At 48.6% G+C, this 18,125-nt stretch overlaps 1 protein-coding gene across 1 annotated transcript; it reads left to right on the top strand.

Moving 5' to 3' along the window:
• Window positions 1–9,055: 9,055 nt before the first annotated feature.
• LOC135818220 (Krueppel-like factor 14) lies at window positions 9,056–12,759 on the top strand. The gene is made up of 2 exons (XM_065331577.1): window positions 9,056–9,636; window positions 10,829–12,759. The coding sequence occupies exon 2, from the start codon at window positions 10,853–10,855 to the stop codon at window positions 12,143–12,145; it is 1,293 nt and encodes a 430-aa protein (XP_065187649.1). The 5' UTR covers window positions 9,056–9,636; window positions 10,829–10,852; the 3' UTR covers window positions 12,146–12,759.
• Window positions 12,760–18,125: the final 5,366 nt, after the last annotated feature.

Below are 18,125 nucleotides of genomic sequence, written 5' to 3'. Positions count from 1 at the left end.
TTGTCTGCTAACTGCATAATTATCGACCAGGGAAACCGCTGTAGCTGCTGAACCTGGACCTCTACGTCTCGATAACTGGTCATTTGACAGAACCCAGGAATGCAACTGGACCGACGCCCAGCAGGTGTTTATGGATGCAGGCATTGTCGACATTCCTTCGTGCATTAATTTCTTGATGGGCAGAACGCAGTGTGACGTCACCACCGTCGGAGGTGATACGTACATGTACACTGGCATCGTGAACGCAGTGGGAAGTTCGTTGAGGGAGTCGGCAAGAATAGAAGTACTGGTCAACCAGTTGAAGAAATCTGTGAATGAACACATACACAAGACTATCTCCTTAGGTATCCTGGAGCAAGTCGCAGTGAATATTTCAGGAACGCTTGTGTTGGGAGATGATTGGTGGAACAATGGTTGCGACAATATCCTCAATCGATGCATCAATGTGAATAGCTCCGAGGAGATAATTCAACATTTTCACAAGCTTCGATATTGCTTTGCACAAGCTGTGGAGATTCTTGTCACAACATTGCACCACATCGAAGAATTTTGTCGTATTGATCAACTGCTCATGATAGCAACTGATGTCCAATCTGGCACAAACGGTACCTATGATGTGCATACAAATGGAACTGCATTCACGAATGGACCTCAGTGTCTTCAGCAGAAACACCATGCTTGTTGCACAGGGGATATGTTCAACATAACAATTGATAACAATGCAAATGGAGACCTCTCAATGCTGTCCTGTTATCTGAACCAATCAACCATCTTATATAAACAAGCTCAGCTGCAGGAGTCCATGGCAAAGGCAGAGACTGCCCTAAATCACTTCCGACATGGTCTTTCAACAGTTCTCCGTCCGAAGTATCATTACACCTGGGACATAGCTAAAGACATTTATCGTACTATGTGCACATCGATGTTCAGCAAGGGCAATTCAAAACTTGCTCACATGAAGATCTGTCCCAGTCAATGCTTTGACACACTTCAACTCCTCGAGGCTCTTGCAACAATTCAACCTGATGTGTTCGCAGAACCATCATCAGAGGGTAAAACATTGCAGTTTCTCCAGAGAATATTCAGCGTGGAGTGTATGAAGCCAGAAGTCAATCAATGCCCTGCGGCCAACCAGTCTTCGATTTCAGAATACTCCCAACAGAACAAAACATGCGTGACAGTGACACCGTTTTCCAACATAACTACTGCTGGAGGATACTCAGTATCAATGGCTGATGCTCATCAATACCAATATTGTACGTCCACAGTCTACATCAACATCTCATGTCAATATCCATTCGTACCAGTCTCCAGAGATGCAATACAATCGGACAAGATGAAATGGCTGGCTGCAAAACTAATTCGAACAGCGTGTGATGCTTTGAACACATCAGACTGTTCCGTCCCCAGCACGCTACTACATTGCAGTGTTATATGCGAAGCGGTGTGGTTCAAGGACGCCAGTGAGTCAGGGTTGCTTAAGAGATGGATATATGTGGTGTGGGTGTTAGCCGTTACCACCTAATTGTCGACACTCTTTGCCCTGCTCACATTTGTAAGAAATCGCCATCAGCTAAAGTCGCCTGCACGCCATGCCATCGCCTGCATGAACCTGGGCATTGCATTCTTTATACTGGAATATTCCCTGATTCCATTCAAGAACGCGTCCGTCTTTACCAACGGCGCTTGTACAGCGGGAAATGCTCTCACCGACCTGGCCTCAACTGGATTCACCACTTGCGGATTCAGCTCCTTTCGCAACTTCTTCTCGGCGCATTTCGTTGCAGTGTCTGGTGCTTGCAGCGGACATGCCTGGTACGGGCTGGTGGTAAAGTTGACTACAGCCTCCTTGCCAGCGCAGCGAAGCAGGGATGCACGCCTATCTCGTTTATACCTAGCGTGTTCTCTGTCTGTGTCCATGGTCCTGACCAGCATTATCATGGCCGTACAGCGGGTTTATGGTGCCCCTCCCTACTTCTGGTGTGTGGCCAACATCAAGACAGTATTTTACTTATTCACTGTGCCATATCTTCTTGTGGCTAGCTATGGCACAATTTGTTTGATCATCACAATGCCACGCCTGAGGACGATATTGAAATCTCGGCAAGGCTTGTCCTTTCATGCCAGTCGTCAATGTCAGTCTGAGAAGAGGGCAGGGGCCGCCAGGTCAGAGTCTACGCATCATGGTTTACTACGGCTCCTCAAGCTGATGTCCGTGTACCTCTTGGTGGCCATTGTGTGCATCCTGGCGGTGATCATGGTTCAAATTCCAGCATACATCCATGAAGTCAGAAATGACGGCGTGGAGCTGGACGAAGACGGGACACGATCACACAGTGAGTGCTTAATGACAAGTGGATCATTGTCGCAGGGTTGCTCACTCATTCAGCAGCGCAGCATTACCCTCCCAATGGCTTTCCACATCTGCGTAATCCTGGCTTGTTTCGTATTAAGCATTTGGGCATATAGGTGGCATTACTGGAAAGACGCGTGGCCTGTCACCACATTTCGGGGCCTACATCCCAGAAGAAGGGGAGGCGCTTAGGGCCTGGTGCGCGTGGTGCGGCATCTTCTGCCCACACAGCACCACACTGCCAGGCAAGAAGAACCAGGACACTGCGCTACGACGTTGAGTTTCGATGGCAGTGTTCAGTAAACCCATCGCTGCACCAAGGCAACACAACAAATCCTGTCAACTAGAAGTACCTATCCTATATATTTATTGTTACAAACATTTCACCATTAGTAATTACGGATTCCGGGAGGTTTTTTACATTAGTAGCCATGGTAGCATTGTTAAAATATCCACCTTCAAGGAAAGAGGAATGCAATGAAGTTAGTTACTTTGTCCAGGCACTCAGACGTTCTCACTGGCATGATCACCAGCTAACGCAGACAGGCTAGCATCCATGATGTAATCTGCTTGCTTCAAATAACACGTCCTTTAAGCCTATATTTTGTAGTTAATTTATTTTTCATTGCTATCAGGTTCGGCCTCATTTCCTCTGTGCTGCGCTGATGAGTCCACAAAGGACGAAAGAGTTCTGTTCGCAGATTGAGTACATGTATATGTAGTTATAAATACATGTGCAACGGCTTTCCCATGCCATCTCTTGCTTCTAGTATGTGCCTCGCGGGCCGCAAGTTATGCATGTGTAAATTTTCACTGGGTGAGGAACCTTTCTCTCTCTCTCTTTCACTCTCTGGCTCGCGTCTCTCTCGCGCACTCTCTCTCTCCCTCCCTCTCTCTCTCTCTCTCTCTCTCTCTCTCTCTCTCTCTCTCTCTCTCTCTCTCTCTCTCACTCACTCTCGCTCTCTCTCTATCTCTCTCACCCACCCACACACACCCATACACACACACACACACACACACACACACACACACACACACACACACACACACACACACACACACACACATGCACACACACTATCTCTCTCTCCCCCTCTCTCTCTCTCTGTCATACATGGACCATTGGACGCACACCGCCGGAGGCGATGATAGCGATGCTACAGCAGAAGCCATAGCAACTTGTGCTGGGATTGCACTATTCAACAGCTTGCAAGGCTGAAGAATCGGCCGCCACTATTCAGCCTGGTCTACACCACACAGCTATGAAGTGGCTTTTTCTGGCCAGTGAATCCCTACGTTTTAGTCTCTTTTTGTTTCCCGCGCACACATCACACCACACACTCCGGCATGCACTGGCTGTTGGTAACCACCCAGGAGAATGAAAGAAATACACACACACACACACACACACACACACACACACACACACACACACACACACACACACACACGTCCCGAATTGTATTGCAAGGCCGGCCGACAGGCATGACCACTCGAGGTCAGTTAGGACGCAACCTTCCCTTCCCCCTGGTCCACAGTGCTCTTGGCGCATTCCGACCGCTTCTAGCCAGCTGCCGACTCTGGAATGGCCTGCCCGACTGTATGAAGTCCATAGTGTCTGTCCGTGAATTAAAACGCATGCTACGCGTATTTTACTGCGGTTATATGTAATGGCTTTAGTAACCTGCTGGTGAGGCTCGATAGAATCATGCCACGATGTCTATCGGCGGCTGGCTGTCCTTATGGAGGAGCGTGGATCAGTTGGGTATCATACCCATATCTCGCTTATCCGGAGCCGGCTGGCCTTTGCTTTGCTGCGTGCTAACATCATGTGTCTGCGGGGGGCTCGCTCACCATTTCCCTGGCATAGGGGGATGGATGACGCCTCTCCAGATGTTCCTGTTGCCGAAGCCCGCCTTGTTGGCAACTAGCTAACACGGGTAAGCGAAGGACTAAAGGGACCGTCACTTAATTTTTGCCGACTACCCGCCAAAAAAATCTTTTCGTTTCACGTGTCAGACACGTCCGCGAGCGCGTCCGCGAGCGCGTCCGCGAGCGCGCGCGCGCCCGCGCTACCTTTCACGTCAGGCAATCTGTTCACGCCACATGGCTGGATAGCGCGTACATGCAAACATGATTGAAGACTTTCAAAATCAATTTTTTTCCAAGTCCAGGCGCTAGGCCTAGGCAGTACTAATGCCTAATGCCCAGGCAGCTGACTTTATTTTCGGAGAAACACTACTCATTGTAGTAAAAAGTAACAATGAATAGCGATATCATCTAGGAAGGATCGCTACCCTAACGCGAAGGAAAGGCCTTGCGCGGCTGCTCTACGAAGTGTTGAAGAAAGACTCATCAAAGTTAGTTGGTGGACGAACAACTCGCTGGCGCCGGAAAACTTGGCCCCCAACGATGGTGTTTGGTGAATCATCAAGCATAATGTCTTGTAGCAGTGTTTACCGAGGAAGGAGAACGCTCTAGTCGCTTCTGTTGTCCGTTTCATCCACGTTGGGCGTTAGCTGCACCGCGCCTTTTGTGTTTTAGTATTCCATGGACACACATTAGCATTCAGAGCGATTGTGGAGCCACAATTTACTTCACACAGCGTTGTATTGTCCACGAGCGCAAACTTCATTATCAGCAGTAACTGTTACTCTTCATCCTACATGTAGACTTGGAGTATACACGGCCTTGTCACGACAGCGACAGCTCTACAGAGTGTTCAAGTGAGAAAAATTAATTTCTATTGTTGGTGGACGAATAAATGGCTGGTTCCGAAAAAACGCGGCCTGCACCGATGGTGTTTGGTGGATCATCAAACAGGGTGACCAGCAGTGTTCACCGAGGAAGGAGAATGCACTCGCCACCACTCCGATTCATCCAAGTGGGCGTTAGCTGCGCCGCGCCTATTGTGTTTTAGTATTCCATGGACGCACACTAGCATTCTCAGCGATTGTGGAGCCACAACATATCTTCATGCGGCGTTGCACTGTCCAAGAGCAGAAACGTCAGCAGTGACCCATCATCATACATGTAGATTTGGAGCATACACACCATGCGCCAATGGGCCTTGGCACAACAGCGGCAGCTCTACGGAGTGTTCAAGTGAGAAACATTTGTTTCGCCTTTTGGTGGACGAACAAATCGTCGGTGCCGAAAAACGTGGCCTGCGCCGATGGTGTTTGAACCATCGAGGGCTCCGGAAGCAGCAGCTGAGCCAGATCAGCCAGTCTTGCCAACTCTCAGTTGCCGGACTCCGTGCTGCAGCTAGCAGCACTGGCACCAGCCGGAAATATATTTCCGCCGATACCCGTTACTTCCAGTTCTGTCAAGGGCATAACTGGAATCCATTGCCAGGTGATGACTTTTTACTTTATGTGTTATTTTGCTGCCGAGTTGTTCAGAACTTTTCAGCCCCGATCTGTCCATGTCTACATGTCGGCCATCCGCTAACTTCATGTGGAAGTTGGCTTTACCTACCCGTCGGGCCCAATGACTCTCCTCGCAAGGTTCCTGTCGGGCATCAACAGGTCATCATCGACACAGCGTCATCGCCTGCTGATAACCACTCAACTTCTCAGGGAGATTAGCCGGCATGTTGCCTTTCCACGGATGTGGCACCCTCATGACAAGGCCATGCTAAGGGCAAACTTGAATCATAGCATAGTGGACTCTGCAATGAACAGATTATGAAACTCCCTGCAGATTTACTACGGTCATTTCTGGTGACTGGTCTTGGGGCACCGTGGAAGCTGTGACTGGTTGCCAAGTTTTGTTTTGTGACTGATCATGGGGCATTTGTGACTACTTCGAAGCACAGCTCTGATTGATCACAGAGTCTTACTGTTGTGAATATTTATATCGATTGACAAGTCAAGCAGCCACGGGGCGCAGGCCTTGCAGCTGTGAGTATGCATACGATACATATTCACATGACTCTATTGTTTGCTGGACACTGCTGGTCCATTGTTGCAGTGTGTAAGTGAACTGCAGAACCTATTCCGTGATGAAACACCTACTCTTGAAAGACTGAATGTTTGAGCTAATAGTCTTTTACTTCACTCTCATGCTGCTCATATAATTATACCATACGCCAGAAGACCCTAAGTTAGTTCTAAGATTTTGTGGACCATGTGACCATGTGGTACTTTCACTCTACAACCAAGTCAACCTCTTCGTCAACACACAGGGTTTTCCTCAGACACAAGCGAATGGTTTACTCCACTCTGGAGAAGAACACAGTTTGCTCTCTCGAACACCAACCGCAGATAACTACGGAATGTAAGAAGTGCAACAACTGCTAGAATATTGAACTGTCGTCCACACAAAACAAATGAAGACAACTGAAAACCAAAACACATGCAACTGCCAACATGCATGTAGCGCGGGCGCGGCGAGCGCGAGCGCGAGTCGTACGCGGGCGAGCGCGAGCGCGAGTCGTACGCGCTCGCGGACGTGTCTGACACGTGAAACGAAAAGATTTTTTTGGCGGGTAGTCGGCAAAAATTAAGTGACGGTCCCTTTAGTCCTTCGCGCGTGACACACACACACACACACACACGTCACAGGTGCCTCTTCTATAACTTATAAGTAAAGATACTAGCAGCACCCGGCCAGCGTTGCCTGGCGAACGTGGCATGCGGGTAAAGCAAGTACATGAACAGCACACGTGCTCAGCACGTGGTGGTGGCTACACGATTCGCACGCTTCGCGTGCTCAGTGCTTCTGAAGTTCTGTGGCTGCTTCCGCTAGCTACACGATTCGCACGCTTCGCGTGCTCAGTGCTTCTGCGGCCGCTAGCTACACTGTTCGCACGCTTCGCGTGCTCAGGGCAGCGCTGCTCCGCAGGATGGCCTGAGCGTAACACACAGACACACGTCACAGGTGCCTCTTCTTTAATATAAGTAAAGATACAGTCAGAAAGTGCACATTGTTCAGAAGACAGTATATTGCGGGTCACCCATATTTGCCCTTAGCAGCCAGTCGGCCACTAATTTCCTGCTGGCAGTCCGCCGTATATGTCGACTACTGTCGGTCGGTCGGTACCCGTATGTCGTGTATTGCCTTCAGTCGCACATGTTGCTGCAACTAGCCAGCGAGTTTTCTCACATCACGGTAATGATGGATATACCGGATAGTGCTGCCCCTGCGTGGGCTCTGCGGCCACATGAACGAGTGGAGAGGTTTTCACAATTATTCTGGGGTCCAGTAAGTAGCTGCAACACCCCGACCGCTCTGCAAGCAACCTCTGCATGAGCAGCAAGAGATTTGGGTGTAGTGCGAGAGCCGGCATCCATTTAAGTCTGGAGGCCGTGAAGAATGATCAAACCATGATGGCAGAGATGCTGCAGTATTGGAGTGGCGCGGAAGTGGATGGATTTGATGTGGCTGCCTCAGTAGCGGTATTGCAGCAGAGGAGGCTAGCCGAGTTTTGGGCAGCGGCTAGGCATCAAGAAAAATCCGGTATCACCCACAGCGGCAATCTGACAAGTGCGATGCGGGATAGCCATTCATGTGCCGAGGGCATGTCAATTCCCTCAGATACCACCTCGGCTGAATTATCCATCAGGCAAGTGTACTTGATGATAAACAATATCTATTTTTGGCATAAGGTATTCAATTTGCATTGAATTAGTGGTTAGGCCATGCAACAAGCTTCTTACAAGCAGATGAATATGATGTAGGGGTCTGGTGGGTCGTGCAGCTTCTGTGTGAGGGTTATAGTTACTCGTAATTCTCGGTGCTTTGCCCTACGCCAAACCCATGATGTAACATCACTATGATCCATGGACATGAAAAAACACAACTATTATAAGGTATACGGGTACCTACGGAAGCATGAATAAGGGATAAGGAGCCTGAATGAAACAAACACTGAAAAGTGTGCAATAGTTGTGTAGGCGATTACCGGATATCTGGTACCCTATTCTTACCCCTTTTCCTTGTCAGTGAAGTGTATGAGAGCTCCAGTGCGGCTCAGAAGTGTGAAGGGTGTGAATGCCTTTAGGCAATGAGTGAGAGAGATAATGCCAAAGTGGCATAGTTTGGTGGGTGTGAATGCCTTCGGGCAATGAGTGAGAGAGCTAATGCCGAAGTGGCGCAGGTTGCCGAAGTGGCACAGTTTGGTGGGTGTGAATGCCTTCGGGCAAGGAGTGAGAGAGCTAATGCCGAAGTGGCACAGTTTGGTGGGTGTGAATGCCTTCGGGCAATGAGTGAGAGAGCTAATGCCGAAGTGGCACAGTTTGGTGGGTGTGAATGCCTTCGGGCAATGAGTGAGAGAGCTAATGCCGAAGTGGCACAGTTTGGTGGGTGTGAATGCCTTCGGGCAAGGAGTGAGAGAGCTAATGCCGAAGTGGCACAGTTTGGTGGGTGCGAATGCCTTCGGGCAATGAGTGAGAGAGAGAGAGAGAGAGCGCACGAGAGAGAGCGAGAGAGATTGCGAAAGCAGCACAGTTTGGCAGGTGTGAATGACTGCAGGCAATGAATGAGAGAATCATGCCTAAAAGACACTGTCGGCATGGCACTGCATTTTCGGAAACTTGGGCTAGAGAACGCCCAGATAAACCATCATTATTTTTGTAGGCAGTCTCAGAGAGTTGAGAAAGTATAACTATACTAGTATAAATGAGGTGGGGATAGAATTGGACTGGAGTGACAATGTGAATTTGCACTGTGAGAAAACTCCTGTGTGGCATGAAAGGGGGATGGTATGATCTTACCATAGTCTCCTGTGCTGAGCTCATACAAGATGGGTGAGAAATACAGTACCTCCTTTGGCCTGCAGTTGTGTGTGGTGTTTGTGCTTCGCTTCTGTAACTTGTGTGTTTTCACAGGTGGAGGCTTGGGGCACGGAGGTGCCATATCTCGTCTTAACCTTGCACTTAGTTGTGTGGTTATCGCAGTGGTCTGAAGGGCACGAAGAATAGCTGGGTTCAGGGGGCCATTTGGTACCTACCGAGTCGATGCCCTGACCATACAGTAGGGGCTTTGGCCTACATAAAGACGTTCTTGGTACAATCACATCAGCAGCTGGGCCAGCCATTCTATGGCGAAACACATACTTGCCATTTACCATGACCGTTACGTCTCTGTGACTCTATGACGTATACCTGGGCTGAGAGCTGTTTCTATAGATGCTGCGCGAGGAGGAAGTTAACGAGAGTGGTGTTCAGGAACATGGATAATGCAGTCTGCCTTGCTGGCCGAATCCATCGCTCATATTGCCAAACATTTGGAATCTAGGCAAGCGCTATGCCGCCGAACCGGAGGACACAGCTTGACAGGTAACACCGAGTATGTTGCACCCAGGCTATCCTTTTCTGTCGCCATTGCCGAGCCACCGTGCTCACAGCAGAGACTTCTGTGTGTGTTATTGTCGTGAAAGTGGACCACAAAGACGGTACGCTTTCCAACGGCCAAAGAGAGTTGGAAAGCTTGTGTCTTTGTGGGTAACTTGAACATTCGGGGCTCATGTAAAATCGCACTGATTTTGGGATTTCCCTGCAACTTTTTGCTTCAGCAAAAATGCTGTGCTTGACCGCATTCCTGTCACTTCGCAGTGGCTTTTCGTTGGTGCAGTTTCTATCCCACCCTCCCACCCCTGACTTCTGGGTATGTGTTTATCGATATAATCTTTTCGGCTTTCTTATTGGCCATGTGGCTGTGGCAGTTGCGACTGCTTTTCTTTTTTTAGTTTAAAAAACGTAGGGGTGGTGTGTGCGTCGCGGGCCTTTGTATGGTTACGTACAGCTTCAGATTTTATAGCTAGTGCCAGGGGAGTTCAATTGAATCTGCATGGGAAGAATACTACTGTATTGTGATTGAACTGAAGCTGGATGATGACCGTGTGGTGAGTGTGTGGGTTTTTTTCTTCTCAAGATACCGTCCTGGGGCAGGGATGTAGGTCCTTTAGCTTGGACGGGTGTTGTTACATTCATTGTAACATCTTGTCGTTTCTGTGTGCTTTGCTGTGCGACTAGCAGCAGTATCTTGTGCTTATTTTTCTTATCTCTATGCATCCAATTATGAAAAAAAAAAATCAGGAAGAGGATATAATATCAATAAATAAAGCCATTGCCGAGCCACCGTGCTCACAGCACACACGACGTACGTTTCGCCGTATGGTTCGTGACGGCTCATCAGGTGTGCAATTTGAAACTCGGGTATTGAGCCAATAATAAAAGTAGAAAGGAAAAGGACATATGGAAACGAGTTAAGAGTAACTCTCCACCACTGTAACTAGATACTATATACAGTCAGAAAGTGCAACAACTAGGCACAAAACTGACAGAGTACTGAGACCTTCGACGTCCTGACACCTAGCTTCAACACATCTCCGTAGCGCTAACCGACAGCCTTCCAACTTGGAAGGTTAAAGGTTATGGAAAGACCAAAGAGATATAATAATAATATTATTATATTAACTGGTTTTAAAATAATAATTATTATGATTGTATTTTTCATGGTTCCTTACAGGCTAGTACAACTCATCAACAAAAGATGCGATTGTTCAAACCATCCATACAAGGCCATGAAGCTCAGGGCCCGATAGAAGAGGCAAGGAACAATGTGGAAATCTCCGATGCGCCGACTGGTTACGATAATATGCAGGACTTGAACATTTCGCTGGGTTGTACTGCCGTGCCTATTTCATTCCCGCCTGACAGTAATATTATGCAGGAGATGGAGGAATTACCAGCCCACGCTCCAAACGCCTGGGGCACACTAGCGGTGCATGGAGACCTGGGCTTGGCTGCAGGGGATGAAGAGCTGATGGATTTGCTAGACGAATGGCTACAAGCCGAAAGTCCGGGAAGTGAAATGACTGGCCCAGCAGATGATCAAGTGCCAGTGAGCTCAACAGCTTCCAACATGACTTCTTCCGGCAGTGCTCATGCTGAGTCTGCCACTGCGGAGAAACAACAGCAGGAGCAAGGTACCGTCTCAGACCATCCGTTTCCCGGTATTCCGGGGAATGTGAATGCACATGGTTCCGATTCCACCGGGCCACCATCACTGCCAGGACCTGACCATATGCAAACTCCCCGCAATCACCAGCAAGGGATGAATGGAGGTGTTACCGTCGTGACGTCATCACTGCTTTCTACGTCACAACCAATGAAGAAGCGGCCCTTTGCGTGTGGTTATGAAGGCTGCAGTCGCCGCTTCCCACGCAAAGACGAGCTGAACCGCCACACACGTACGCATACAGGCGAAAAGCGGTTTCAATGCGAAATTTGCAATACATGGTTTTCAAGGAAGGACCATCTCACGACACACTTCCGCACACATACCGGGGAGAAGCCTTATCATTGTCCGCATTGCCCTAGGCAGTTTGCCCGGTCTGACCAAAGGCTTCGCCATAAGAAAAAAGTTCACAAATTGCTAGAGTCAAGCGAAGCATTAGGAGTGCAGCACGGACACTCACCAGGTCTCGGTGGTACGCCTTTGGCTACAAACATGGTGAGCTTGGCATCACTGCCCGCACTGAGTACAGCCAGCCAGTTCTCTGCCACAGCAACTCCGCCGGCTAGTAGTGCAGCCTCCGCTAGACCTTTTAATGGGACTGCTGTATCGATGGGCACCGCCGCCGCCGCCGCGACACAGCATCATAATTATTCCATGGCTGTCTCATCCACGGTAAACGTACGGCAGCCGCAGGAGGAACATCATTTGCAGCAGCAGCCACAAGGCCAGCAGCACCAGAACCGTCAGCATCTGGCTCCAGATGTGGTTCCAGAACCAGAGCACAGTGCTGGCATGATTGGTCAAGCGGACATTCCTCGTGGATAACTTCGGCTCAGTATCCAAAACATCGTCTAATCGCATAAGGACAACATATGCTGCGTTGTGCACTGGTCTGGACTGGCATGCTATTGCCAATGTAGTGTAAATTTAGTGTATGTGTATGTGAGAAAAGGGAGAGAGAGTGTGGGTGTATGTGGGTGTAATGGTGTGGGCATGTGTGGATTTGGCATTTAAAAGTCCCCAGCTCTATTATCATTCGCGCTGGAACTGCTGCTGCATAGCCCCAAGTCTGAAGACTTGGCAACTTTACGCCCAATCTCTCTCTTTCCCGTTGTATCGTTCCCTCACACCGGTGAAAAAATTGAAAAAACTAATGTTGTGTGGATGTGTGTGCGACCCACTCTGTTTTTCATTGCCAAGTCACCTAGGAGTGAAACATTTCTTCGTACTGAATGTAAAGCTGAGTAAATACAGGTGATCTTCTCTGCTGCTAATGTTGCTGCTAGCCTTTTTAGCGTGACTCTGTTTCCGCTGCTGTGCTAATGTTGTTGATAAAACTCAATTATTTTTGTTTGCTCCTGTTTTGGGCTTTGGATGATCCCTATATCATGATACAATACGCGTTGTTGTCATTCATTCAATTCTTCATATGAACTGTATTGCACCGTCTAGAGCCGTTTCGGTTTGTCTGGCACCTTTGTCTGGCACCTTTGAATTGACTCAGCTGTGGGTTTGTGCTCGTGCGGTACTCAGGAGTTTCACACCGTACGCCCGTGTAAAGCAAGGGTATCATGCATATAAGTCAAACTGAAAGTAACGACTCTAAAATACGAAAAACATGCAGCCATTGCAAAGACGTTTCTATCGGTTTGAATTAACCCAAATGATGGCGGAGGCAAAAAGGATAGGCAGGGCTTTGAACTTTTTGACAAGTTCTCTTGTTCGTTGTTTCGGGTGGTTTCGCTCATCACCACTACCATGTTACAGGGTGGGTCGGTTGTTTGTTTGGTTTCTAATAGCATGCCATGGTGCATAATGTCATACACTATGTCTTGAACAATCGACGTGGACTCAATAACTCAACATACATCCGGTATTATGGTGTTGAGTAATATGTGCATTCTTCCGTGTACATGTGCACAATGTCATGTACTTATAGTTTTAAATCATGTCATGTACTCTGAAGACAGTACGATTACACTTTTACGTACATGTAAAAGTTTGGTTTGTGATCAACACTGGCTCACACTCAATCACTGCTTTTCACTAGAAAAATATTTTAATTCAACGTTTCGGTTATGAAATAACCTTCATCAGGAATGAAGTGGGCCCACCGGTTAGTACATGTGTGTTTTGGAATTACCGGTAACGTTTGTACATGTACATGGTACACATGCATATGTATAATATTCAATCTCCAGACTGTTAGCTGTTTCGACCATATTACGTCTCGTCAACGCAGCTCGCAGCTACTGGCCTACCAGATCGAAATGAAGTATAACGAACGGCACAGGTTTTTAACTGGCAGAAAGGATCAAAGAGAGAGAAAGTTTTCTTTTTGCTCTAACTGCGTGTTACTGCGATCAACCCGGTGAGCTTTGCACACGGGCAGATTTATGTGACGCTGGCCAGAAATAGTGCTGCGCCAAGCCTATGCGAGGCTGAAGGAGCGTAGTACTTAAGTTCATATCAGATACGTGCAAACACAAGTCACAGATTACCACGAATCTTCATTACCAAAATGAATTCTTTTTTTTAAGAGAAGAAAACACATGAGAACGTGTTAAGCAGCAACTATCCAAGACCGTAACAAGATGATATCGAGTCAGAACGTGTGATAATAGGGCACAAAACTGACCGCCAAGTGAGACATTTTTTTGAGCGACCTGACACCTAGCTCTAACACATCTCCAGTGCGCAAACCAACAGCCTTCTGTCTGAAGTAGACAAGACGCACAGTGAGCTGTCCCTTTTTGCTAGAGTGTTCAATGAAACAAAAACAAAAAAACAAAAAACAAAAAAAATGTATCCATCCATGTTCTTGGTGTCAATGGTGTCGGATTTTTCTCTAGAACTTTGCATTAGCCTTACCGTGCAAAGAAAACGAGTCTGTGCAAAAGGTGAAACGTGCACTGTCTTCTTTCTTTGATACATGTATGCCTATATGGACAGATTGATGTCGATGAAGATTCTGGTGCCCTGCGTAGGTGGATATGTGGGCACATTCGTCACAAGAAGCACTAAGATGACTAAAATACATGTGCATGTGCATGTACATGTACACACACAACAGTGCAAAAGGCTGTGTTAGCTGTAACTGAAAAGGTGTGCAATATCTTACGGCCGATGCCCGGTGACAAACAAGGCTGTATTATTCTTTTTAGCAAAGAGTATGTCCAGGCTGTATGCACCGAGCGCACCATAGTCTGCAGTGAAAACTGTATAAGCACCTACACTGTACTTTTGTGATCTCAGCTCAAAGAGGAGCAAATCATTAGCACAGTCTCTAAAGAAATTTATTACTACCGCATTCTTTCTCCGTTCTTAACGTTCAAGCAGTAACCGCTGCATTTTGGCCGCTCAGTAACTATTAGTGCTTGCACTCCGTTTCCCACACGCGCACGCACACTTCCCCGCACGCACACTAGCACATGCATGCGTGTACTTACATACACCCATCTCGATACACACCTCTATCCGGTTGTGCACTTTCATTTCTCTGGGGTTTTTTTTCTTTTCCTTTTTTCACAACCATCACATGTAGCAGAGCTAGAAGCGGAAGGTTAGCATTTGCTGCCTTGAAAGCAAACTGTTCTATTATCATTGTTATTATTATTATTCTTTCTACAGCAAGAGAAATTCCATCTTCATAGAGTTCTAAAACTGTTACTGTGTAGTCTGCTTACTATTGGTCTAATTCTATTATCATAATTATTATTAATTATACATTATTATTATTAAATACGTACAGAATTATTCTCCTTTTTCTGCTTTTGTGCCTTTTTAAAGTTCGCTATAGACGTGTAGTTTCCCTTCATGTGTGACTTACGGGTACATATACATGATTGTATCATATTGGTTCAATATGTACTGACTATCCTTGTCTTTAGACTGATCACTAACTCTGTGTTATGCTTTCCTTTGGATTGGGGATTGCTTTGGTTGATTAGTCTACTCTTAAAATCGTGCTTGTCAGCACAAGAGGCTTTTAGACATTGCCCATCATGCAGGATGGCTGCATTACTTGTTTTTTTGGCAAGACGAACACTTTTAAACCAACCAACCAAGTCTTGATGTCAGGGTAGTGGGTTTGATCCGTGCCCCGCTTCAGGCACCTTTAATACAAATAGCTACTACTGGGTTGCTCATAACGGATTTTAAAGGCCACTTCTAAGAAGCACCGACCACAAGAAGCAGAACAACTATTTAGTGAGATCAGTAGAACATACATGTAGGCTTGTTTCCATCAGAGTGTAACCTATTACCACTGTTCGGTTGATATGCTCCCTGCCGACAGTGCACTAAGCACAGACCGCCAATTGCGAAGCATCATCTCTCACGGAAGGTGCTGAGAGTGATCTTCCCCCTATAGTCATTGCCGATAAAGCACATGAATTGCTGGACAAGGGTGCCATCTTGTTGACGACAGTGCACGATTTGTATACAGAGAAATGCACCCAACTGCTGACCCCAAGCCAGCGGCATACGTGCTCGGCAAATTGAAGTTGACCCTGGAGCACCACTTGCACGTCATTCCACCCAAGTCGCGGAAGGATGGCACATTGCTGCTACGCAAGGGATGTAATGCTGAGCAGGCACTACATATGATCCTTTCTGCAGAGCGTAAACACAAGATAAAGCAAACACCAACAAAGCTGGAAGACGTCACTTTGCCATGCTCACAGCACAATTGATAGCCAGCAACCAAATAATACAATTACACTCAAACGTCTCTTATCCGGACGCCTCAGATACGGGCACGTCTCTCTACCGGGCACCTTTAGCAGGTGCGTCCGCAATGTAGTTAAACAAGTAGGGGGCGGACCTCAGCCCGAATGGCAGTACTTTGGCATAGTAGAATTGGCCCTGCCACTGGAAACCCAACAAATGGTATGCAGTGGGTGCGACAGGGACCATTCGAAATGCATTGCGTATGTCGAGCTTCGCCATCAAGGCACTGGTACCTTGACGTTGCAGAAGCTCAATGGCATCGTCCACTGTGACATAATGTAGGGAGAACGAATCCTTGTTTATTCCATCATTGACAGACATACGATCAGGGTAAGACAGGTGGTGAATGAGGCGGAATTTCCCGTTGTTTTTGGGCACTACGCCAAGCGGAGAGCATACAAATGGGTGGAAAGGCTGGACAGAGAAAGGACCGGTCGATTCGTCACGTCGGACCCGGTCAGCAATTTGTTGTTGTACAAACTGAGCATGTTCAATGGCAGTTGGGAGGTTGCCAGAGATGATAGATACAGAAGCACCAGAGTGGCCAATGTGGAACCCGTGTTGCAGCCATTAAGGATAAAGTCAGAGAGGACACGATTAGAAATACGGGGCAAAAGAGTCATTAGGCGGGCTATGTACAGAGGCGTGGGGAGACTACTTCGCTGCGACAGGCTTGTCCGTCTGGCGGGGTCCCCGGCGACCGTCGTTGGTGCAGCGAGCGGCGGGATGACCTCGGTCGCCGCAGGTTGAGCAGACGTGCTAGCGTTCACAGGGCTGGTGTTGGCATGGGCGGCCACGGTTGAAGTTGAGGCAGATCTGGCGGGTGCTGCCCGCCCCGGCCAGAAATGGCTGCGTACTTCGGCTGGTGCTGGTGCAAGCTGGAGCATGTGGCCCTGCCAACTACTGTGGGCAACAGTCACGGCTGTGGTGCGTTGTGCAGCGCGGACATGATGGTCGGGGTGCCCGGATCAGGTGCAGGCTCCAGAGGCTTTGGTCGATTGTGTCCCAACGAGCCAAGGTTGTTGCGGCCGCTGCACGGAAGGCACGGTCATACCCCAGTACAGCTGGGGTCGCAAACTGCTGGTTGGCAGTACAGATAATGTGCTGGTACGTCACCAGCTCCTGTGCTCGGAATGGCACATGTTTCAGTGCGCAGGCCATGTAGATTGTGTAGGCTTCCGGCCAGGCAGTGAAGTCGACAATGGAGCGCTTCTTAGTCACACATAAATTGAGGGACACACGCCGGCCCTCTCCGTTGGCGGTACTGAGCTCCAAGGGCTCGGACCCTGCGCCCACATTCTCCGGGAGGAGATCCTCTAGCTCAATATATTCGCCGCGCGTGATTTTGTCGAGCAACTTACGCGGGACCGTGGGAACAATAGAGCTGGACTCACGAGTGTTCGCCATGGGCACTGCGATCGGAGGCAGCGCGGGTTGCATGAGGGAAATGTCCATGGGGCCGGAGTCGACCTGCGGCGGGTGTTTGTTGACGGCGTTGGACGCGGTTTGGACCACATCTGCCACTGAGGGGACCGCCGCCTGATCTTGGCCGTCCGGATCCTGGCGAGCTGAAATTCGCTCCTCAAGGCGCTCGACTCGAGCCAGCAGGGGGTGCAGAGCCGTCGACACGGCCGCCGTCACGGAACGTGCAGTTAGGCCAGTTGGGAGTAAGCTAGCCGGCTGGGGAACGGCGGACGGGATATCGTCCTGCTCCGCACGGGCATTGCCGGAACGATCCGCACGGATATTGCCGGAACGATCGGCCGCATGGTCCGCAGGGGCTCGATTCGGAGTGTCGGCATACGGGGACGACGAGGCGCGCCTGCGGCTGGAACGCCTGGGCCCGGGAGCCGACTGCTTACGTGCACGGGGCATCTCCGTGAGCTATGGTAAACCTTGAGATTGAGGTTGAGAGAGAAATCCACTGCCAATGCGGACAAAGCAAGAACTGAAATCAGGAAGAGTGGACTTCGGAGAACAATAAGCGCGTGAGAGTTTGTTGGGAACAGAGCATGCGCCTTCTGTGTTAACATATTTTTGCGAGTGCGCAAAAAATCATTTAAGGGGGCAGCCT

This window comes from Sycon ciliatum, chromosome 5 (genome assembly GCF_964019385.1).
Source record: "Sycon ciliatum chromosome 5, ocSycCili1.1, whole genome shotgun sequence".
NCBI lineage: Eukaryota > Metazoa > Porifera > Calcarea > Leucosolenida > Sycettidae > Sycon > Sycon ciliatum.
Note: the sequence above shows the minus strand (reverse complement) of the source record. Positions and strands in the feature narration are given on the sequence as shown.